This window comes from Mesoplodon mirus (assembly GCF_964341445.2).
Source record: "Mesoplodon mirus genome assembly, chromosome: 7".
NCBI classification, from domain to species: domain Eukaryota; kingdom Metazoa; phylum Chordata; class Mammalia; order Artiodactyla; family Ziphiidae; genus Mesoplodon; species Mesoplodon mirus.
The window spans coordinates 132,689,736-132,714,447 of record NC_138983.1 but is presented as its reverse complement, the minus strand read 5'-3'; the positions used below and the strand labels follow the sequence as shown (position 1 = coordinate 132,714,447).

The window sequence follows — 24,712 nt, the reverse complement described above, 5'->3', positions numbered from 1 at the left end:
CGTGTGATGACAGACACTCAAGATATCAAGAAATTTATCTCCCACACACTTTCTCAGGAAGGTAGTGGTGATAAAACAAGAAAGAAGTCAGGGGATTAACACAATATAACAGTGAAAGGATACACCAACCCAAGAGGTGTGTAGCAAACCTAGAGAGTAAACCAATCCAAACTGGAATATACCAAAACAGAAGACATCTCTAAGAATGAATACCTAATGAATTGAACATACTAAAAGGAAGTTGGCACAAATGAAGGCGAGTCTGGGGAGAAATCAGCGACGAGTACAAAACACAAGTGAAAAATCTCCCTCCAAAAAAAAGTTATGCAGAAAAAAAAAAGTAGTAACAGTATATATACCACATGGCCTAGTTGTGAAAAGGCTTAAGGTAAAAACTACTGAGTTAACCTAAACCATAACTATAATAGAGCCTTGAGATGGTAAGAATATGTGTGTCCATGGGAATAGGAGGATGGTGAAAAAGAACTAAATCCTCCATTTCCACACCAGAAAGTCAACAGATGATACCTAAAATTGAAAAACCAACACATAGCAAAATAAACCAAGTCATTTAATGATATGGCGGTAAGTAATATGAGAATCAGCTGAGTTGAAAGTGGGTACCTCTGGAGGGTTGGAAAACAGTGTTGTCGCTTTTTAGAATTATTTGATTTTCTTTTACACTAAGTTCACTGTAACAATGGAAATTAGAAGTAAATTTTTAAAAAATATAGCTTCATGTAGCCTAGAAAGTAACAAAATTAAAATCATAAGAGTAACAGCTACAGTGATAAAGTGTTATCCCATTCCTACAGAGGCAAATCGCTAATGATCTCTAACTGGTATTACTCATATTGGTTAAAAAAACAAACAAACAAAAAACCCACCTCTGAATAACCTCTTCCACTAGGGAGGAATTCTGTATATAAATCAAGTCATGTACTTACATATAGTAAATCAAATCTTACATCAGATCTAAATCTCACCCACAGTTGAAGCACCTGGTACATAAACTGGTTTGGAAGGCTGCTTCCTGGGTACACAGGTAGACCTGAGCATACCTTTAGGAGCACCATTTTGACTTATCTGAAAGTCATGTCATTGCTCCTGTTTCTTAAACAGGTAACAGTAAAGAGTTACCTTGTATTTTTTTTTTAATAACTAAGGGTTTATACACATCACTGACATATGTCTTAAAATACATAAAATACCCTATTGTAACTGAACATAAGGCTGTTTGTCCTGACATTAAATATAGATGGAACTCCTGTGCTTTTTGTAGCTAATTTGGCAAGGGCTTCAGAACCAGATCATGGAGCTTGTTACTGGTATATAATAACAAAGAGGCTGAGACTAAGGGAGAGAGAAGCTCACCTTTAAATAATCACAACAGTTTTAGTGCATGAGCTAAAGGAAATCGCTAAAGGATAAGTGAGAGTACTGAAAAGCTAGATTTCAGATAGATATGTATGGTTACAAATCAGCTAATTCAAAAACACCTACTGACCATCAAGTTCTATATACAATGTCGGAGGAGTTTCTTCCTCTCCATTGAGAATAATTTCACTGTTTGCCTTAAGTCTTCAAAACTACTGATTTAGTATCACTGGATTTACTCCTGCTCAAAAACAAAAACACCTTACTAGTCCCAAAGAATATTGGTGAGATCAGGTCTGGCTAGCCACCTTCTGTCGCTTGTAGTCAAAGAGCCTCTAAGGACAAGAGATGTTGAGAACAGAGACATGATGGCAATGCAGCTGCCTTTCCTGCCCAGAAATGGCACACCTCTGGTCCCACAAACTTTTATTCATTCAGTAAAAGCTTACTGAGCACCCACTATGTGCAAGGCATTGTGCTAGGTACTGCAGTTTTTGAAATGACAAAATTGTTTGTATATGTAGGATCTGAGCTAGTCCTTAGCTCTCCTGATTTGAGAGAGAAAGACAGAATGCCCCTCTGTGGCTCATTTAGGGAGCTAAGAGCACAGATGAGGTTTGTTTTCTGTCCTTGTATCAGCCCAGCACAAACTTTAGGCTTCCTCAAATCAGTCATAAGTCAAAACAAATAAGGCACATTTTAAAAAAAATTCCCCCCTTTAATTGACCAAAGTAAAGCCATGACATTTCATTTGGTAACCTGCTCAGAATTATAAAGATCATTCCATTTGGCTCAGCCCATACTGCCCAGGACAAAACCTCCAGACAATTCTAATCTCATCGCGCTCTGTTCTTATAAACTGCATATTTTTAAACCATCTTCAGCGCCTTAAATGTGACACACTCAGTGCGAAGCAGATCAGAGCCTAACGGACGTAACATTTATGTCCTTGACAAGCCTCGATTATCCAGGTCCTTCACCTGCAACAGAAAGGTATCAGTTTAATATTTACAATCATCAGGTCAACATGGGAGAGCTTCTCTACTGAGCTGGGTTCACCCAGATGGGGACAGATTACATTGGATTATGCTGCCGGTTTGGCTCTGGTGTGGGACTAGCTACTCTTCCAAATACAGCAAGAGTTCTCAACCTTATCTTACGTAAGAGATATAACACACTTCTATGTGACTCTCTATGCCACAAGTTCTTCAGCAGGAGAGAAGAAAATGTAGTTCGAAAACACACACACACTCTCCTTCTCTCCCTCTCTCCCTCTCTCTCTCTCCCCCCACCGCCCCAAGACTGACAATCACTAAAACAGATCAAGTCTGGCTCCAACTGGAAAAATATCACTGTAACCACTTCCAGGATGACAGAAGACTGGAGTGTCTACTTTCTAAGAACAATCTAAAATAAAAATAGAAAAATTCTAAGTGAGTCACAAGCTACTTTTTCAACATTAGAAATATCCTTATTTTATAAACATGTGGCCCCGTTTTTAAGCACCAGAGCTGCTTTCTCAGTGTTACATCTGCTCACCTTGTATATCCTGACCAGCCAGTGTTCTGTGGTATATGCTTCCTCCAGGACATCAAGCTCAAAGTCTTTATTCCCAATCTCAGCATTCCGAACACGGTCATAGCCTAGTGGACGCTCTAGAAAGTGACAAAAATGGAGACACACATCTTTCTACAGTGCTGATTTCCTACAGAAATACTAAGTCAACTTGATTAATCATCCCACTGGAATGTTATTCCCTAGCATGCAGTTTGTTTAGAGAGTAGGGCCTGCAGAAAACGACATCAGTTAGTAAGGGCAAATCAAGTGTTACCCTAACTCACGTCCTCTGCGAGATGATGCTTGGCAGAGTGTATGGAGGTCATCTCTTCTAAGAGACAGAGGGCTGACTTCCAAGCACCTCTGTTCCTGAGGATTACCACCCATGGCCTCTGTGATACACTAGCAACCCTTCTGAACCTATCAGATGTCACAGGCCTGCATCTAATTCAAAAATAGTCCAAACTGCAGAACTAAGAAAAGAAAGAAGTCAGAAAGAATGACTTAATCAAATTACTTTCAATTGATCTGAAGAAATGTAAAGTCCTTTATCTCACTCTATCCCCTTTCACATTCCTTTCTCCGCTACAATACCGTTTACTGAGAGGCAATAAAAAGTAATGGGCAAAAGCACAAAAGCTAGAGCCAGACTGCCTGAGTTTAACCTGACTCTGCACTAGTTATGTGCCTTTGGGCAGTTAAGGAACCTACTTGTACCTCAATTTCCTCATATATAAAATGGGAATAATATTAGTATCAACCTTTTGGATTGTTGTAAGGATTAAGTGAATTAGTAGATATAGAGCACTTAAAGCAGTGCCTGGCATATAAAAAACACTGTATGGGGCTTCCCTGGTGGCGCAGTGGTTGAGAGTCCGCCTGCTGATGCAGGGGACGCGGGTTCGTGCCCCGGTCCGGGAAGATCCCACATGCCGCGGAGCAGCTGGGCCCGTGAGCCATGGCCGCTGAGCCTGCGCATCCAGAGCCTGTGCTCCGCAACGGGAGAGGCCACAACAGTGAGAGGCCCGCGTACCGCAAAAAAAAAAACAAACACTGTACGTGTTAGCTATTACTGTTGTTACGTTGTTATTAACACTATCAGGAATCACTCACTGGCTTCCGTGTAGACCTGTCCAAAGCGGTAGTAACACATCTTGTACATGAGGCAATTGAGCAGCACTGGAGAACCCTCACGGTCCACACGGAATTCCCCAGTTGGAGTATAATAATCGTGTTCCTTGATATGTTTGCCTGTATCTGTGCTCCCTCCAATCCGGACCATCCACAGAAATTTGTTGATGTCTAGAAAAAAAAGAAAAAGAAAAAACTGCTGTTATCACAAAGGTTGCTGGAGCTAAATCACCTAATGAAAGGTCACTATGGCTAAGGAAATTCCCCCAAATACTTTTCTAACGGAGTATAGTACCATTTAACTCTAAGTTATAAAAATAACAAAGCTAATGTATGGTCAAAACTTTTTTCCTCAAAATATACAGCTTTTCCTATAGACTTTCCTGTAGACTCCTAAAATCCTATGCTACTGGCCCAGACTTAAGTCATAACTGAAGTTAGTCCTAGGTATTAGCTAGGGCTAAGCTGTCCAATATGCTAACTATTAGCCACATGTAGCTGCTGACACTTGATATGTGGCTAGTCCAAATTAAGATGTGCTGTAAGTATAAAATACATGCTGGATTTCTAAGACTAAGGCCAAAATAAAACAAAAAAAAGTGGGTAAAATATTTTGGTTACACATTAATGTTTTAGATATATTCAGTTTAATAAAATTATTAAATTCACTTTCCCTGTTTCTCTTTACTTATTTTGATACAGCTAATAGAAAAAAAAATTTTTTTAATAAATTTATTTATTTTATTTATTTATCTTTGGCTATGTTGGGTCTTCGTTGCCGCGTGTGGGCTTTTCTCTAGTTGCGAAGGCCGGGGGCTACTCTTCCTTGCGACGCGTGGGCTTCTCGTTGCGGTGTCTTCTCTTGTTGCGGAGCACGGGCTCTAGGCATGTGGGCTTCAGTAGTTGTGGCACATAGGCTCAGAAGTTGTGGCTCGTGGGCTCTAGAGCACAGGCTCACTAGTTGTGGCGCATGGGCTTAGTTACTCCACAGGATGTGGGATCTTCCCAGATTACGGCTCGAACCCCTGTCCCCTGCATTGGCAGGCGGATTCTTAACCACTGCGCCACCACGGAAGCCCCGCTAATAGAAAATCTTAAATGACATACGTGGATCCCACATGTCATTGGACAGGAATGACCTAGGGAGTAGCAGCTTTACCAAAAAGGTAGAGAAGAGAGAATGTGCTCCCTCTTGACCTACAGTTGCAAAGTTACAAACTTCTAAAGCACATGTATGAGAAGTCAACATTTCTATGTCAAACACACTACCAGGCTCCATAAATACTGATAGCACCATCAACTCAGGTTATCTCTTAGAATATGTCACTCCCTGTACCTCCCCCAAAGGCTTTAGGGAAATAGACGATTAGTGTAAGATGAATCATTGATCCATAAGAAAAGATTCCTACTGCCCTACTAAAAAGGGTTCCAGGGAATATCACAGTGGTGAAGAACACAGACTCTGGATCTGGACTCTGGATAAACTGCCTGGGTTTGAATTCCCACACTGCCAATTCTAGGTGGGTGACCCTGAACAAGTTACTGAACCTCTCTGTGCTTCAGTTTCCTCATATGTCGAATTAGAAAAACGAGAGTATCTGCAACGATAGGGCTGCTACAACATTATAAGTAAGAGCATGTTACCTTACATAATGTTTGTCACATAGTAAGTATTCAAGAAATAATATTATTATCCTCATGGAATGTCTGCAATCGTACCTCCATCTTTCAAATGGAAAACCTGAAGCACAGAGACTTGCCTAGACCACACAACCAGAAATAGGACCAAAAATAAAACCCCAGAGCATCAACTCAACTATCTTAGAGTACTGATTTTATAGCTCCCTGGCAGGTATGTCTGAAGCAAAAAGCTGACAAGCTTTGAGAATGGAAGAGTGCACAGCAAAAGAAATGATCAACAAAATGAAAAGGCAACCTATGGAATGGGAGAAAATATCTGTAAACCATATATCAAATAAGGGGTTAATATCTAAAATATATAAGGAACTCATACAACTCAATAGCAAAAAAAAACCCCAAATAATCCAATTAAAAATGGGCAAAAGACCTGAAAAGACATTTTTCCAAAGAAGAGATTCAAATGGCCAACAGGTACATGAATGAAAAGGTGCTCAACATCACTAATCATTAAGGAAACACAAAACTACAATGAGGCATCACCTCATACCTGCTAGAATGGCTCTCGTCAAAAGACAAAAGACATACTGGTAAGGATATTAAGAAAAGGGAATACTTGTGCACTGCTGGTGGGAATGTAAATTGGTACAGACACCACAGGAATGAGTAGGGAGGTTCCTCAAAAAATTCAAAATAGAACTACCATGTGATCCTGCAATCCCACTTCTGGGGATATATCCAGAAGAAATGAAATCAATATCCCAAAGAGATATCAGCAGTCACTGCAGCATTATTCACAATAGCCAAGACATGGAAACAACCTTAGTCTATCAACAGATGAACAGATAAAGAAAATGTGAGCTATATATACGTATCATGGAATACTAAAGATTTCAGGGAACTATCCATTTCTACCACATACGTGTGTACATTTGCATATATAAAAATACATATGCACACAAACATACATACATACACAAATACTTTTCCGTACTATTTGGATAAATTATTATTATTAGCAAGAAAAAAACCTATAATCAAACACAACCAAATGGTGCTGAAACAATTGTTTGTGAAAGTTCAAGTCCATGGGACCACATCCCTGCTATCATCATTCTTCCTCTGCTTGTACAAGACACACCACACATAGAAACTAGTCTTATTACTTTATACTGACACTTTACATACACTATCCAGGTGGATTTGTTAAGTCTGTCTATATCAGAAGCCAGACATAATCCAAAATCTGAACATCTCTAAGAAGCAACCACATATTCAAAGAAAATTAAGACAGAAATATGAGGTAATTATTAACTGCAGAAAACAAGTTATTCTAGATAAGAATGTAAACATGGTGTACAGGTTGACTCAGCAGTAAATAATATTTACTTAGTCATGATGAAAACACTTTATCTGGATTTAACCAAAAACTGATCATTAACTCTACTGAGAAGATGCAAGACAGAAAGCGGGAGGGAATCATACAAAGAACTAAATTCCTTATCTTAATAAGAAGTTGATACAGGGTATCTAAAATGATCAATCAATGAATAGCAGGATATACATATTATTTAGAAATACGTACATAAGTACTAGAAGAAATAACTGAAGGAATAATTTTCCTGGGAACTGATGTTATAAGGTAGTTTAGGGGCACAGGACTACCATTTTTTATTATAAACCTTCAGAAGTATTTAACATTTTAAAATATAAACAGGTATTGCTTTAATTTTTTTAAGTTTTTTTTAAGGCAGAGAACTATATTTGGATGATTCTTCTAAACATACGATTTTGCTAATAATCATAGGGAACATGGTTAACATATGCCATATAAATATATATATATAAAACATTTTAAGTTGGCAGATGATTCTATGGCTTAAACCCACTAAAAAATGTTAATTCTAAAGCTCATTTTCAGAAGCCTTATATTCTCTATTTTTCACTGGTTGTGGAACTACTCCTAGGTCTTTAGACAATTATAGCATGCCATACCTACATGAGAAGAATTCTTTATATCTACTTCCTACCTGTTGCAAAAAAAAAAAAAAAAAATCAAAATAACCAAACCTCAAGTTGCAAATACTTAGAAACTTCCCCAACTAAGAAAATACATTAAGATATTGGTAAAAGGATAGAAAAATAGGAGATTCATCTAGTTTTCTTAGAATCTATGCCTTGTAGCTAGAAATAGAATCAAGTACATTACCATCAGAGGAATACCCAGTAAGTCCTCCAAAAATGACCAGCACATAGCTAACATCAAGCTCCCTCATGATCTCATAGGCTTTTTCTTCTGTGGATGCCATTGCCTAGAAAAACACACACACGTTTCTCAGCACAAAATTCCAGGCCATATGATCCCTCATGGAGAAGTATTTCCCACTAGACCCTGTGCATCAAACACTCAAATGACCCCTTCACCTTACCTGCCCTACTCGAGAAATATGGGTATTATTCCATGTGTTGTTATCCACTAAAATAGTCCGATTCGCCATAGCTGTAATCTGGTAGCCATAATCCCACCATGACATGACCTTCGCATCCTGAAAGAAGAATGGGAGATGGAAATAACAAGCTTCTCACTGCCTCCAAAATCAAATACAAGAGGGGTGGACGGGCATCTGACAGGAAGTGAGATATTGCTAATTAATCAGTTTCTTCACAGAATAACATATGCCCAACAAGAAAATACATCTTGGTACCTCGTCCTACATTTACATACAATCATGAAATCTAAACACAAATTATACAACACAACATTGCCAATACTTTCATCTCAGATCATCTTACGCAAACAAGCATAATGGTGCGGGAGGTGTAGTGGGCTGTGCAGTATTTCCAAATATACAGCCTGGTGTCATCAGATAACCGTATTAAATAAATGACCAAAAACAAAGTCACAATAATCAGTTACTAAAAAGAAGGGGGGTGGGGGAGGGGGAACAAATCACAGGATAGGACGAAAAAGGATGAAGAAATTCTTAGAAGAATCTAACTCAGAAGTGCCATTCCCAGTAGCTATTGGAAAGAAAATCACTTCAGATTCTCAAATGGTATAATCCAAAATGTTAAAAGTGGTTATCATTAGGCGATCCTTTATGGAAAATTTATGTCTCCTTTTTCTTTGCTTTGCTTCTATTTTCCGATTTTTCTACAATAAACATGCATTATTTATTAACTATTTTTCTTCTTTTATAATTGGGGTGGCCTACCTCAGGATAAAATCACCATGCTGTCAATACAAGTGTCCAAGCAGAGTGCAGATAATTACCAGTAAAGGTCGCTTACAGAAAAAATCCTGAATTCAATGGAGGTTGACCTTTAAGGCTCATTCGACACCAGGTTCGATAGTTCCCATTCCTCCAAGCTTTCCACCCATCTAAAAGCTATTTGATTCACTATAACATCAAATGCCTCTCCCTGCGTCCTACCGCACAATCCCACGCCTCCCAAATCTTCACCTCTGGAGTATTGTGACGAAGCCAATAGTATGCTTCTCGGAAGTCATCGAAAATGATCCTACTGCCATCCCCACCACGAGCAGACAGCACGATGGACGGGGAAGAGTAGGCCTCGCTGGTCACCCAGGTGGAATGAAAGGTGTAGGTGATGAGGAAGAAAGCCATGACGAGTATCATGCCACTTGCCACCTAGACAAGGAAGAAGAGCTGTGTTGTAAACCAAGTGAAATGTACGTCACACGGAACAGCTTCTTCCACACGGTCAGTAATGTAGATGAGATGACGCGGAATAAACTGGAGGCTGTATGAGTTCACTCCGACCTCGTGTGACAGTGCCCTACTTTACGCCCCCTCACTCACACCAACAAACAAAATACCAATGCAGACACACACACACACACAGGCACACACAGTTCCCCAAGCCAGTTCTTTGCGTTGCTTAATTCTCACTTCATTCTTAATAGGGTAGGTAGAATCCTGTTGTTTCTTGTTCTTCTTGTCTGGTCGACTTATGTCCAAATTCTTCATGTACGTGGACAGCACCTGAGAGACGCCAATGCCAGAAAGAATGCACATAACAGGCGCCAACACCAGCATCAGACGCACCTAAAAGCAACAGGAAGCAAGATCGCCATCAGTGTTTTACGAGGTACAGAGGTCAACCCGGTAGTAGATCAGGACATCAATGCAGGGGCTTTCAACAAACATGATTTGCCAGTGGAATGAACAAAATAGAGGAGAAAATACTGGATACATCTAGAGTAGAATATATATTTTCTTAAAGTTTGTTTTTCAGGTCTACATGTATACGTGTATACCCTGAGCAATGATATGACATAAAATGTATTTCTTCACTGTGGTTTGGGATCAAAAAAGTGTGAGAAGCACTGACTTAACTGCAATATATAAACTCCCTTCTCTCTTTTAACAACCTAGCACTCAGAACCCAGGCCTTTAAGAAAAAAACATCATCTCCCTTTTTAAGACACCAGAAAGAGAGGGGAAGGAACCCACCCAGGGTCAATTTCTTCAACAAGTGACAAAGCACCTCTCCCTAACATGAGGGCTATGAATCCAAGGAAGGTGGGCCCCACAATCAGAATGTATGAGTGCCCCATACATTCCTGGGAAGGATCAACAACAGTGAGCAGCTTTACCACGCAGCCCCTCAAGCGCTCAGAGGGAAGCCCCTGCACAGCATCAATACTGAACCTGCCATGCAGGGGGACGAAGAAAACCCTCAGAGCTAGGGGTGGAAAGGTTCGCTAAGACTGCAGGCATTCATTCCTCACCATCACAGCTGAAAAGTACATGCTGGTCACACCATACATGATGATGAAAATCCGGGCATCAGACAGGTTGCTAAAGCAGTAATAAAGACCAACTACAAAAGTAAAAGTAAAAAGAAGTGAAAAGCTGAAAAAACAATCATAGATACATGCAAAGATGTTACTACGGCACTCTTTAAAACAGCGAAAAATCTGAAACCACATAAATGTCCAACATTAAGGATGTAGTTAATTACAGAATATTTATAAAATAGAATAAAATACATCAATTAAAGTACTGCTGTGGAAGTTTATGGACCATATGCCTTCCTCTTTACACAACTCTGTACTTAAAAAACTAACAAATGATATATCTTAAATATTACTTCTCTAAAGTAATACTAAATAACAAATTATCATGATTATGAAATTTTAAAAGTCAGAGGAAAAACTAGCATCTGACTTCTAATCAATAAATAAATGGATGAATATACATCAAAGCGTTAACAGTAGCAACAGGTGTGTGGTGAGAACTCCTGAAATTTTACTTTTTTAAATATTTGTCTATATTTTTACAAATGACAACTTACTTTCATAATAAGAAAAAAAAAGTTATTTTAATAAAAAGCAAAGTAAAGTCTCTACCACTGGTAAATTCTAAGACATATCTGAATTGGCCAGAAGATAAGTTAGATGAAGAGGTTTTACAGTCAGCTATGCCTATTCTCAAAATTCAATACTGCCAAGAAGACAAATGGGGAGGAGTCAGGGATGAGGGGTGGAGTATTCTAGAAGCACTCAAAAACCCTGAACTAGGGCTGAACTGTAACTTATGATACAAATGAACAGAAAACTGTGAGACTCTGAACTTGCCAGTATCTGCAATTGTTCAACTTCTGACTTCTACTCTGCTTCAAATATTAGAAAAATGTGCTTAGCCATCCTCTGTACTGCATAGATAAACAGGCAAAAAACAAAAACAACAGCAAAAGCACAAGGATGAGGGTATTTTACTTATTTTGAATCAAATGATGATTCTTAGAAAGAAGACCACTTCAGAACAAGGCAGACAGACCTGGAAACATGAAGACGAGAAGCTGCAGGTCGAAATAGTACGAGGACCAGGTCGTAGGCTGATGCTCAGACACAGAGGCGATGATGGGGATGTTGTTCTTAGCATAAGAAGGATCCAGCAGTGAGTAGAAACGCCCTGTCCAGGGAGATATTTTTCCTGGAAGCAAAGAGGCAACAAATATTTCACAATTACTTCTGAAACAAAATAACATGTGATTCTAACTAATCACAACTTTCCATTTTAATGAGCTTCTCTGAGACAGAGGAGGACTAGGTTTTTGTTTAAATGCCACCAATACTTTGAGAATTTCACTCCTTCCTTTCTGTCAAACTTGAGAGTACCTTTGTCAGCACAGTCAGTAAAATAAAGTCAGGTTGTATATAAACTCAGAGAGAAGGGAGGCAGAGATACTTCCTAGAAGGGTTTTAGGACAAATCTGGTCAAACCAAGGCCAATGCTATAAGCTAAGTCGCTCAGTCCTCCAGTGCTGCTCTGAATACACAGAGTCTTGGGCAAAATCAAATCAGACTCTGAGAAGTGTACGTGAGGAAGATGAAGAGAGGAGGAAAACGTGGCATGCTACCCAAACTAAACAGTCACAGTTCTGTCATATGGGATTAGATGAGGCCACACTGTAGGGCAAAAGCAATGTTAGGATTTCACTCACTCACTCACTCACTCACTCACTCACTCACTCACACACACACACACACACACACACACACACACACACAGAGGAGAAAGATCAGCATGGTAAAATACAGTCCTGTCACCAAGTGTAGAGCTGATCTAACATGATTTTCTTTCTATGCTGAATCCAGACACTGGCTGACAAGAGGACTGAATGTGCAGAAGTTGGACTTTATATGCTTGAAATCAAGAGAAATAGGAGGAAAAGAATGAATCTTTCTGTGGCCAGGAAATAACCCATATTTTTGGAGTTTATTCTATGTTCATACCCATTTACACTTAATAGTAAAAGCCTTCCCTACCTGTCAGCATGAGGAGAGCTCCCACGGTGAGAAGGACAAAGCCTACCAGGGAGATGACACTTCGGAAGAGAACTTCAAATTGCTGTGGATTCAACTTGCTGCGTAGATAATCCACAAAGGCATGGATCTGGCAGAGACCAAAGACCCCAAAGGCTGCCATGTGCTCTGATGAAAGGACGGGCTGTAGGTGAAAGCATATGAGACTGTTAGGAAAAGAATGGGTCCAGCCTGGACCTGAATTATCCTGACCAACTTCAGACCAAAGGGTCCAATGAGTTCTAAGGCCACCAAGGAATTAGGACCGATCTAGAGGAGGGTCTAATTCACCTGCCTCATTTTCCAAAGAATATTTTGAGTCCCCCAAAGTGTACCACACTCTATCATTATCACATCTCTGGCCTTTGCTCAGGCTATTTCTTGAGCCTCGATTGCAATTCTCACTTTCCCAAAATTTGCATTCACGGAAATTCTGATCATTCAAGGCCCAATGCAAATACCATTTCCTCCTAATCTACCAAACTGAAATCCATCACCCTCCTCTATACTCCACACACTTTAGATCTCTTCCAAAACTTAGACCAATGGTCTCAAACTCCACCAGGCATCATAATCATGGCAGGGGACAGGAAGGGGGGTGGTTTAGACAGACTGCTGAGCCCCACCGCCAGAGTTTCTGATTCAGTAGATCTGTGGCAGGTCCCCAGAATTTGCATTTCTAATGAGTTCCCAGATGCTGCTGACACTGCTGGTCCAGGAACTACATTTCTAGAACGACTAGACCACAGACTAGTGGTTCTAGAAGCATGTGCTTCTTTCCCAACAAGACTGTGACTTCCTTAAGGACCAGAACCACATTTTTACTTTTAACATTTCCCAGGTATTAGCAAATTGCATACAGCAGGTGATCAGTAAAGAAAAGCTTGCTGACCTGAATAAGGGTTCCACTTTCATAAAAATTTTACATGAGAAATCACACATACCACGTTATTCTCTGACTTAATAGCTGTCTCTTAACCCTGTGGGGTAATGTGGTTAAAAGGTTCAGGATTTGCTTGCTAAAGAACTTTCACTTAGGCCCGATTAAGAAGTTCAAGGGTCATTACTATTAAATGGAGTCATTCGCATTAAAAAGGACTTTAAAAGATAACTGTGATCACTCACATTAACTCAGCTCATCCAAAATATCCCTCCTCCTCCCATAAACCTAAGCCAAGTTAGGAGTCATTAAATTCAAACTTCATGAACAAATATTAACACACTCCAGGAGGCAGACTTTAATGACCAATGACTCCGTTGCTTCAGTTAACAGAAGCAGTGTTAGCAAGGTCAGACCTGTGAATAACTTTTACAATCCTCACCAGAATCCAAGATAAATCAATTTAGTTGGAGCTGCTTACAAAAAGTGGAAGAAGCTAAAAACCCCACTCAGTCTAGGGCTCACCTGGAAACCCACAAAGGAGATCTGCATGGAAAGAATGGTGCCCAGGCAGTAAACAGTACAGTAGGCCACATAGATCCGGTGGGAGAAACGTCCTGTGAGCATCAGCACCAGTACATGAAGCGGGATCAAGTTGATCAAGAACACATAACCTCCCCATGAAGAGACCTAGGACAGGATAAAAAAGAAAAGTTCGTCTGAGCACTCCTCCTTGGATCACCACCACTGTACCTTAGAATGTTACCTGTGACCATTTTTTTTGGTGGGGGGGGTACGCGGGCCTCTCACTGTTGCGGCCTCACCCGTTGCAGAGCACAGGCTCCGGACGCACAGGCTCAGCGGCCATGGCTCACGGGCCGAGCCGCTCCGCGGCACGCGGGATCCTCCCGGACCGGGGCACGAACCCACGTCCCCTGCATCAGCAGGAGGACTCCCAACCACTGCACCACCAGGGAAGCCCTACCTGTGACCTTTTTAAAGAACATCTCTTTACAGTAACCAAAAACTTTATTTACACCAAGTGGTTTAAAGAGTTTAAATAATTGACTTCTTTAAGTAGGAAAATCAAATTAACACCCATTACTGTAACTCAATCCTCTGTTTGCTATGGCTCCTGCCATCACGATCACAAAACAAGAGGCCCCCAACTCTCAGCATTAATCTGGATACACCCTACAGTAAGGTCACACAGAGGATTTAGGGATTCAAGGGAAACGTGAGCAAGTGGAAGCAGTTAAGGAAAGAAGTCTCGGTGTTTACAAGATTGAACAGAAAAAAATATACGTCAGGAAAGGAAAAATTTAAGGGGAACACACCAGAAAAGAGAGTTGGCCAACCAATATATATCCATAGGAAATATAGTATCTGGAAACCTTTAAAAATTAAAAAAATTATCTCTATCTTGCTATTATACAACGGATATCCCTGCCTGTCTTGGATTAGGCTTTGTATGGACACAAGAGACTATATAAAGACTTTTAGCCTCTAGTTCATGGTCTCAAAGCCCAAGAGCTACTTCCAATTTATATCAGTTGATCCCAATAGGTATTCAGACACAGAGAGACTCCTGAAAGTAGGGAGTGAAGAGTTACCATGTAGAAATAAGCAAGGGCACACTTGGCTGCCCAATAGATGGAACCAGTCTTTACTGCTTTGATCCACATGTAGTAGGTGAGTAGCATGCAGAAGATGGCAATCCCTGCAGAAAGAACACAAAAATTCAGTAAAAGGCCATGCTGGAAGAGTATTTAATACTGTTCTGGAACAAACTACCTGGATTCATATCTCAGACCTACTACCCATTAACAATGTAATTACTCTACCTCCCTTTGTCTCAGTTTCCTGTAAAAAGAGTCCACAATAGTATCTACTTCATAAAACTATTGTGAAGACAAATTTAACTATTGCATGTAAAGCACTTAGAACAGTATCTAGCATGCAGCAAGCACTCAGTAAGTATTAGTCATTATTACTACTATTCTTTCCAGGCACTAAATTCCCTGCTGTTTCAGTCCTAAAGATATCCCGTACTATCACGCACCAGCCTGCCTCTACATCTTACCACAAGCTGGTCCGTATGCCCCGACTGCCTCTCTCCTTAGTATCTGCCTAACGAAGTTCCAACTTCAGGGCCCAGTTCAAATACAACTACTTCCAAAAAGCCTTCCGTGATCCCCAAATCTGAATTAATCTCTCCTCTCACCACGTTCCCAAATTACTCTGTTCACCCTTCTCTCATGGCCCATGATACTATCTGCCCATTATTATTTATTTTTATAGTCTACATTCATCTGTGTTAATAGATTATGGGCCATTATATCCCTATAATTCCTTAATTATAAGCCAATACTCCTATTCATTAACTATCTGTATAGCACCTAACACTGTTTTACCAATAACATTCAATAAATACAGGTTGAATTGGAAATAAGTCAATAAAAGTCACTATAGTTTTAAGAATATCCATTCCTCTCATCTAGGAAAATGAAGCAAATGATTACAACGTTAAAACAATAGTACCAACCAACACTAAAACTTAACTCTACTTTTAGGAGTACAGAGATGAGCCAAAGGCCTTATATAAGGAAATTACCAGCTACCTTTCTAGAGGAAATGACAGAGAGAGAATATAAACTTGTCTGAGGTCTCTTCCTGCTCATTTTTTTTTTTTTTTTTGGATGTGGACTGTTTTTAAAGTCTCTATTGAATCTGTTACAGTATTGCTTCTGTTTTATGTTTTGTTCCCCTGGCCGAGAGGCCTGTGGGATCCTAGCTCCCCGACCAGGGATCAAACCCACACCCCCTGCACTGGAAGGCAAAGTCTCAACCACTGGACCCCCAGGGAAGTCCCTTCCTGCCCATTTCTAATCTTCTCAGCCAGACACCGTTTTTGCTATCACTAAACAACAGATTTGAACCCAGATTCCACTGCACTTCGTGAAGCTCTACTGGATAATGAGGTGAACAGATCCTCTTCAGCACTTTAAGTCTTACCTTCATTATCATAGGAGCCAGCCACAGATCGGGAGATATAGCCAGGAACTACAGCAATCATGGCTGCAGCAAGAAGTCCAGCTCCTGCATCCTGTGAGACGAGAGGGGTAACAGGACGTTAGCGCCAATGCACCTATGAAAGAGGAGAGAGGACCCGCTAGTCCATTCTGCTTACAGTGGGCCCAGAGGACAGTCGGACACGGTCCACGGTAGACGTGGTGCTAGACATGCTAGAAACGTTCGCAGCACAAGAAAGCTGCATACTGCACGACCAGTTCCCCGCGATGATGGCAAGTCTGAAACTGAGTACACACATGCTAAGAACAGACAAACCAGGTAAGCTGTCAGATGCCGTCCCTGAATGGGCTGTTGGGCTGGAGTAGCCCCAGACCTAGGAGTCCCTACCCGTGACAATATCTGCACACCACAGGAACACCAGTCACCCCTCTACAAGCTATTCAAGGACAGTCAAAGGAAGACCATATGTATTTGAGCTCAAAAGCCGACAAAGACAGGTGACAATCTCTCTGGACTAAAGATGCCAGGAGCTTAGATAATAAAGCTGGACTATTCCTAGGCAATCTGTGAACTCAGGAGAGAGGAACAACAAAGTATAAACCACACTCCAAAAAAGGAAGGACTTGTCTGTTCGTAAGAGTCTAATTTGGAACAAGGGCATCAAGGAGAAGGATGAAAACGTTTCCAAATTAAACTCAAGTTTCCCAAGCCCTCCCACTAGTTTATCACCTCTAAGGTAACTCCCTGACACCATAGCCACAAACTAAGAATAGCATCCGAGGAGCCAGGGTCAGCAATGCAGAAACCTAGAAGAAGAGAGTCAGTATTATGGAGTCTACTACAAAAGCCAAGTGCTTTAAGAATTTTTAAATAAACATTTGAAAAAAAATTAACAAATAATTGCTAACTGTCCATTTCCAGTAGGAAGAACTAACCACTTCGGAACGCTTCTTGTAGTTATTTTTCCTCTCCCTTAGATTGTGAGGTAATTCAAAATCTAAACCTCATTTTAAATATTTTTTTCCCATATGTAGCAATTTATATTTGACCTCCATATGTTCTCTTATAAGAATAAACAGTTGCTAATGATAAGAAATCACATATTCTAGGGAGGGGATGGGGTAAACTCAGTAATTCGGCTCAGCAAAAGCTGTCTTTAGCCTCTGGCTCTCTGCCCTTCTAAGGCTCACAGTCCCCCACCCTTTAGCATCAACTTGAGAGGTTCAACAACATTCATTCCCAAGCCTCCTGTCACCCCAAATCCTTCACCTTGAGCTCTTTGGTAAGGTGGTACGTGACGATGGTGGTGAAGGAAGAGAAGAGAGGGGCCAGGAACACACAGACATTCCGAATGTCGATGGTGATGTGGAAAAAATGGAGGACATGGTAGATTGCAGCAGAGGTGATCATTAAGCCTGTAACAAGAAGAAAGGCCAATAGGTTATCCTAATAAGACAAAGACCTTAAGGGAAAGAGAAAGGGAAAATCCAAGTGATAACACAGGTTTTGACAAACCACCAGAAATACTAATACAGCAACTGCAGGAGGCCTATAAATTTCTCTCCTATGGATTCAAGCAGAAGTCCAGAATTTATGAAAAACTACCCATTCCCGCTCTCCCATACATGTTCTCCCTTCTATATAAGATCTACTTTTAGGAATCTGCAATCAGAGTGAAATTACAAGTGTCACAAAACGAAGATATTAGAAATAAAAGACACTGTTCCATAATACAAAAATATCTTACTGCTGTGAAGAAAAAAAATCCTGTTCCCCTCACCTGGGTAAATTGTTCCTCCAATGATTCGTCCCAAAGGGTACCAGGCCCGGTCATCAAACCAGTTATGGAATTTATAAAATCCCTCCTCAGCCAGGAACCGGGTAGTCCGATAATTAAAGTACCTTTAACGAGAAAGAAATGAATTGGGGCTCCCTCCTCTCCATACTCAAACACTTGCCTCAACTTGCAGTGACTTTTGCTCCTCAGGTTACACCACTGAGGAACTTATCATTACCCCAGTAAAAGTCAGTTTGGTACCAAAAAGTATTTCAAGCATGAAAATCATTTTACATCACCATAAGCCTCCTCATTTCTAGCTCCATGCTTGTCTCAGTTAAAGCACTGCTTCTCTCATAAGGAAATGCAACCGTAGTCTAACCTTATAAGATAACACTCAAGAAGGATGCTTCACCAGGCTGGCATGTAGTAGGCATCAGCCCCAGTCAGAAAATTCAAGCACTCCAAAGACAGGACAGCTGAGATGTGGACACCAACAGACTTGACTCTTTTCAAGTGACAGGAACACACAGAAGAATATTTCCATACCACAGGCAAGGAGACAAGGATAACCTGAGGTGATGAGCATCTCTAAAGATGTGGGTGTAACACCATACGCAGGATGAACATTTTTTAGTCCACTCCATAACACAAACTTCTTAATAAGTGTTTAAACTTGTAATAATTAGATCTACTCATGTGGTTATCTAAAATGGTTCTGAATGCCACCTCCATGGTAGCATAAAAATATAGACTACATAAAAAATACTTGACATAAAATGCTTACAGTTATATACGGACACAGTTCTTTAGGTCCAAGCTATGTAACCCCTTCTCTTAAATTTCTCATTTAAAAAGAAATAAAAAAGACAAAAATATATATGGAAATAATAAAAATATAAACAAATAAGTAAAATAAAGGGAGTTGCTTAATCACTAAAGATAATCATGACTAACCATCTTTCCTGCCCACCCCTCTAACCCTATTTCCTCGTTGGTCAGTCAAGTTTTAGCAGCTGAAGTAAGTAAAGTAGCAGATGGCAGAAATCTCTATCCTTCTGGTTGTTGTTGATGAATGTTATTTTGGTAACTGTCAGGGAGACAGAAGGGATGAGGGTAGAAGGCAGTCAACGTGTGTCAGAATCATGTCCTTTACCGAACAGAAGGAGAGGCAGAGTGAGACAGAGGAAGTGCAAGTTAGTGGGAAAAGGTCTGGCCTGGGTTCACACACTGGTCTCAGTTTCCTGCTCTGCAAAAAGAACTGTCAAATCACATGATGTGTACAGTCCCTTCCATCTCTACAACTACAGAGCAGATGCTCTTGCTTTCCCTGACCATCTCATCTCAGTGTTTGCTCATCTAGAGGGTCTGAGAAAAAGCCCTAACAGACTGGTGATCAAGAAACAAAAGGATGGGCTTCCCTGGTGGCGCAGTGGTTGAGAGTCCGCCTGCCGATGCAGGGGACGCGGGTTCGTGCCCCGGTCCGGGAAGATCCCACATGCCCCGGAGCAGCTGGGCCTGTGGGCCATGGCCGCTGAGCCTGCACGTCCGGAGCCTGTGCTCCACAACGGGAGGGGTCACAACAGTGAGAGGCCCGCGTACCGCAAAAAAAAAAAAAAAAAAAAAGAAACGAAAGGATATAAGTTTCCTCATTCATGAGAGAGAAAAAAAAAAAACAGAAACAATTGATTTGGGAGTCCCCAAAGAAAAGATCTGTATGCCTCCAAAGTGCTTTCAAATATCTACACAAAACAATACGACCAATTTGCTAATACATGCAGGTATTAAACTTGAATCAATGCTCCATAAACTGAATATGCTATTTTTAAGATATCAATGATGTTTCAAGAACCTATGATTCTCGTTCTCCAAATTTTTAATTAAGCCTTAATGTTAGGTAATATAATATAGTTACTCCAGTGTCTAGAAACAAACAAACGTAGATTCAAATCCTGGCTCCTCCATTTACTCTGTGTAACCTTGAATGGTCTCTGCCAGCCTCAGCCACATTTGTGGAAAGGAGACACCACTACCCCCTTCTCGTAGGGTTATTGTAAGGATTTATAGATAATCTGTAAAACAGTTCTTGGAACAAAATGAAGCTCAGTAAATGTTTTCCACCTATGCCTCTTTTTATCTAATAAAATCTCCAATCCAACTCACAGCTTTAAATTTTCCTCAGTGTCTTACAACTTAACTGATAGGCCCAATTTCTATCATATTCACTGTTAAACAGAAAAAAGTCACAGATCTCAAGTTCATGACCTATAATTTTTCTTTTGAGCCTCAAACACACACCAGGCCCAGGCCCCTTTCCCTCAATCTGCACCATTAACTGTCTACCAAGCTGAGAAGCCAGGCTTCTCTTAGCTTAGCCAGATCTTAAGTGATAAGGCATACCAGCAACCCCTCTCTCATTTTTTAAGAGCTTGAGAGACTCGCTTGGTTTCAAATTCCAACAGAAATGTTTCAAAAGGAGACAATTATCTCCTTTGGAACACTTGAGAGTTTTCCCCCCAAAATGTATAGAAAGTCCATCCCCATCACGGAGAGCTCACTGGAACGTAAATCTGAAAACCATGAACCTAAATGCTTTCCAAAGGAAATACCAGACCAAGCAAAGGTACTCACGGATCAAATTCATGGATGACACTTTCAAATCTCAGGACAGCAAAGAGACGAGTGGAGAACGCTGCAAAAACCAGAGAACTATTATTTTAATGGTAATGTACCATGAAAAACAATAATAGGTAGTAATATTATAGCGATAACAGTATTATCCAGCACACAAGTCACAGGAAGTACAAAATGATGCTGATTAAAGTATTTATCCATTCCTCCCACACAAAAGAAACAAAGAAGTTCGCTTTCCCCTGACAATGACACCTACATTTCCACTTAAGTAGGACACATTTAACTACTTATTATCAAGGCCTATGACAACACATTCACCTACTAATATTGCACCCAATTTACATGGTCGTCTTGTATATATGTTGACCTCCCCTCCCCACAACCTTACCTCCCCAAACCTTAGTTTGAAGCAAACTAAGAGGTAAGGAAATCAAGACTACTTATGACTCATGAAGAGCTAGAAAAACCTAAGAAAACAGAGTAAGTTCTGGAGAGATTTTCAGAAGTACTAAGGCAGGCAACCACAGAAGACAAGTATCTTTTACAAAATTCAGTATCTCAGAGTCCCCGGTATCTCTTTCAGTCCTAAGAGAAAACAGAATTAGTACAGCGTGCTTCTCATTCTTTCCCAGATGATCACTAGTCCCAACTTTTATAATCCTTGTGTTTCTTTTATTTTGCTTTCACAAAATTCTACTGATTGAGAACAGTAAAAAGAACACATTGCAATCTGCTGGAAAAAAACAAGGCATTTAAGAGAGCCGTTGTGGATTTTTTCAAGATTTTCTCCTTTCCATATCTGAAGAAAGAGAGGTCCACATGCACACTCACATAACACAGCAGCCATTGACAGAATTAGAAGCTTCAGAAGTGTGTCCTGCTTCTCATAGGACAACCGTAAAAATCCCAGCTTGGTCATCTTGACATCAATGGGTGGCAACAGATGACACTCAAATGGCTAAAATGGAAAAGTCAAGACCATAAGATATTAAACACCTTCAATTTACCTAATTCAGTTTCATATTTTACGGTGGTAGAGAAACACAGAAACAGGAGTAATGCACACACCAGAGAGGGTCAGAGCTAATACTAATACCCAAGCCAAGCCTGAATTATGACCAACTGTCAAGTAAGTAGGCATGTCAGGTCTGTGAGTCAAGGATGAAAAGGAATGAGACTCTATCACCATAATTCTGTTTCCCAGTCCTCGCAGCTAACAAGCACATAAGCACAATTGGCAACAGTGTGGTACAACAGGAGTAAAGAAGAAACACAGAAAAAAGGGGGTTGGAGGAAGACATGCAAAGAAAACAGGAAAGACTGGAAATAGAGAAAAGAATAATTAAATGGAGAAACAGAGCATTCAAGAAAAGGCAGGGATGTATGAAAGAAAGCAGGGAATGAGCACAGAAGTGAAAGCAGAAGGCTGAGAAATAGACGTCATGACTGAATCAGCACAGTTTACAGCCCTAAATTTCAGCTTCAACTGACTGGCTGCAAACTTTCTGTTCCAAATCCCAGTGGGGTTGCAGGGTCAACTAGAGAGCACGACTGCTCGCTCACTAACGCAGGTACAGTCGTGCACTCAGGAAGAGAGGGGGATACACATAGATCACCGCACTTGCAATCGCTTACATCACACTATAACTACTGCTCAGATCTACACCCACTTCCCATCAGCTGTCTCAAAGCATCCTGGAATTAACACTGCATTTAAGCCACTGATCCCAAAGACAGCTCATGGAACCAGACGATAATCTGGAAGGAAAAGAGAATAAAATTTTCCTACTAAAGCAAAGAAAGGTTGGGCCGGGGGAGGGGGGAACGATATTAAAATAAAATGTTGAGGGAAGCAGGCTGTAGACCATTCAGAATAGTGATCACTTGGCGGACAAGATTTATCAGCACTAATTAGGAGGTTAGCTATTTCTGTTTAAGACAGCACTGCCTTCTTAAACCATAAACTGGTCAAGGGCTAAGTGACAAAGAATATGATAATAAAGAATATGCAACACTGTACAAGACTGCAGGGGAAAAAAAGGAACCCGGATCCTTCCTGATCTTTCTCCCACTATTACTAGGGGAAAGGAGCGGAAAAAATAACACTGGACAGGGTGGAAGGCATGAAGAATCATGTATTTCTAGCTCTAACTGTGGGAAGTCAAGCATCTTTTCCATAATTAACTGTCCCAGAGGGATGGTTTTACATTTAATCCTAATCCCAAAGGAAAACCTTATCTTGAAATCAAAACTAAACACCGAACTCCAGGAAGTCCCTAATCCAGCCACATCCCTCAGGTTTGTACTTGTTTTCTCCTGAAACAGCAAAACTACCACCGCTGAGCTGATGTGAGCCACACGCCTAGAAGACTAAGTGGACGAGATGAGAGTACTAGAACCTCTACCTGAAAACTGAGTAAAGGAGCTGGTAATTTAGGCCAGGACCTTAAGGGAGTTTCCATACTGTGCTCTCTGGCCGTGTTCGCACACCGCTAAAGCAAATAAAGGCAAAGACACTTTCCTTAAAGCACCTGGCATCTGTCCTCCACCTCGTCTGTGCCGGCAAGCTGTGGCCCCCTGTCCCACCCTGGCTCTAGTTCCGAAGACAGCAACTTGCCCACCCGCTGGCCCACACGCTTTCTCACGCTAGCCCCACCCTCCCCCACTTCTGCTCACTCCTGCGCGTCCCTCCTCCCTCCGTCTCCCATCTTCATGAAATGCAACACCCCGGACACCACCCAGCGCGGGACACCCCACCGCCTCAGCATCCTGAGCGCCATCCCCTCCAGGACTAGTCCCAGGGTCCGATCTTTTCCACGCCCTCCTAGCCTAAGCGCCCGCCCCATCCTAGACGCCCCCCATCCTTCCATTCCAGGTCGTCCCCCACACGCCCCACGCCCCCTCCTCTGCAAGGCCCCAGACTCTGCCCGCGCCCACGCCCGACGCCGTTAAAGCCCCACCAGCGCCTTGGACTGCACTTGCCCCTAACCCTCAAGTTATATCCTAGGGTCTTCTCACCTGACCCGGGCTCCTCAGGAATCCGCTCGCCTCCCCCTGCCATCCGTTCAGCGGCGCACCCAACCATGGCAGCGTCGGGTCCGCCTCCCGGGCCGCTCCCCATTGGTTGGCTCAGGGCCAATACGACACATGAAGAGAGCGATAGGATGATGGAACTGTCTGTCAGACTCGAAGGCGTGGACGAAGCCGCACTCCCACTTTTTAACTGGACAATACAGATATCATTTAGCAGTGGAAGGCGGGACTTCATGCAACCGCCGAGCCATGATAGGCCGGCTCGTGAGAGCGAGAGCGCGGAAAGAACACACTCGGAGAAGTTTGGTTGAGGGCCGAGCAGTGACGTGTCGGTCTGCGGGCCGCGGAGTCGCGAGCGGAAGGTGTGGCGCGTTTAGCAGTCACGTGACAGGAAGCGGAAACTACGCGAAGGAATGGGCAGAAACTACAAATCCCGAAAAGCTGTGCTGAGGTCGCTCGCCTCCGTTTCTGAGAGTTTCGTTTCTTTAAAGGTAGAAATTGATGTTGCCTAATATAAGGTTAAAGGAGAGGTGGGAAGAATTTTCTACCTATTCTCAATGAAACCTCAATCGCTTCCCGGTCCAGACCGCTACATCTTGTGCAAGATCTTGTCTGACAGTTCGCTCAAGAGCTATGTTTGACTTTGCTCCGGTAAACTGCGGTGGACGAGAGCTCTGCAAATGTCACGAGGCATTTATTTCCCTTTCTTAAGCCCCTGACCTCGTGAATGAGCATGCCTAGGGCTAAAGGGGTCGTCGGGGTTCGGTGGGAAGAATCTACGCCGCGGGCTGAGTCCCCCACGGTCGCAGAGGCGGTC

At 41.6% G+C, this 24,712-nt stretch overlaps 1 protein-coding gene across 1 annotated transcript; it reads right to left on the bottom strand.

Annotated features, from left to right (window-relative positions):
* Nucleotides 1–550: 550 nt before the first annotated feature.
* On the bottom strand, nt 551–23,963 carry STT3A (STT3 oligosaccharyltransferase complex catalytic subunit A). Its single transcript, XM_082628985.1, has 18 exons — nt 23,881–23,963; nt 21,694–21,820; nt 20,860–20,920; nt 18,232–18,353; nt 17,721–17,866; nt 16,434–16,524; nt 15,032–15,138; nt 13,944–14,108; nt 12,503–12,683; nt 11,511–11,666; nt 10,460–10,551; nt 9,618–9,773; nt 9,168–9,356; nt 8,133–8,249; nt 7,913–8,015; nt 4,048–4,236; nt 2,917–3,032; nt 551–2,357 (listed from the first exon to the last, which is right to left on the bottom strand). Exons 2-18 carry the CDS (start codon nt 21,779–21,781, stop codon nt 2,319–2,321), a joined length of 2,118 nt encoding a protein of 705 aa, XP_082485111.1. The 5' UTR covers nt 21,782–21,820; nt 23,881–23,963; the 3' UTR covers nt 551–2,318.
* Between the last annotated feature and the right edge of the window lie 749 nt (nt 23,964–24,712).

What these genes read in the sequence shown, in the direction of transcription:
- STT3A (XM_082628985.1), bottom strand. Translation starts at nt 21,781, where the DNA reads ATGACCAAGCTGGGATTTTTACGGTTGTCCTATGAGAAGCAGGACACA. An exon ending in ACCTTACCAAAGAGCTCAAG is followed by an intron (nt 16,525 to 17,720) that starts GTGAAGGATTTG and finishes CTCGTCTCACAG; the next exon opens with GATGCAGGAGCTGGACTTCT. An exon ending in CCCTTGCTTATTTCTACATG is followed by an intron (nt 14,109 to 15,031) that starts GTAACTCTTCAC and finishes ATCCTGTCCTAG; the next exon opens with GTCTCTTCATGGGGAGGTTA.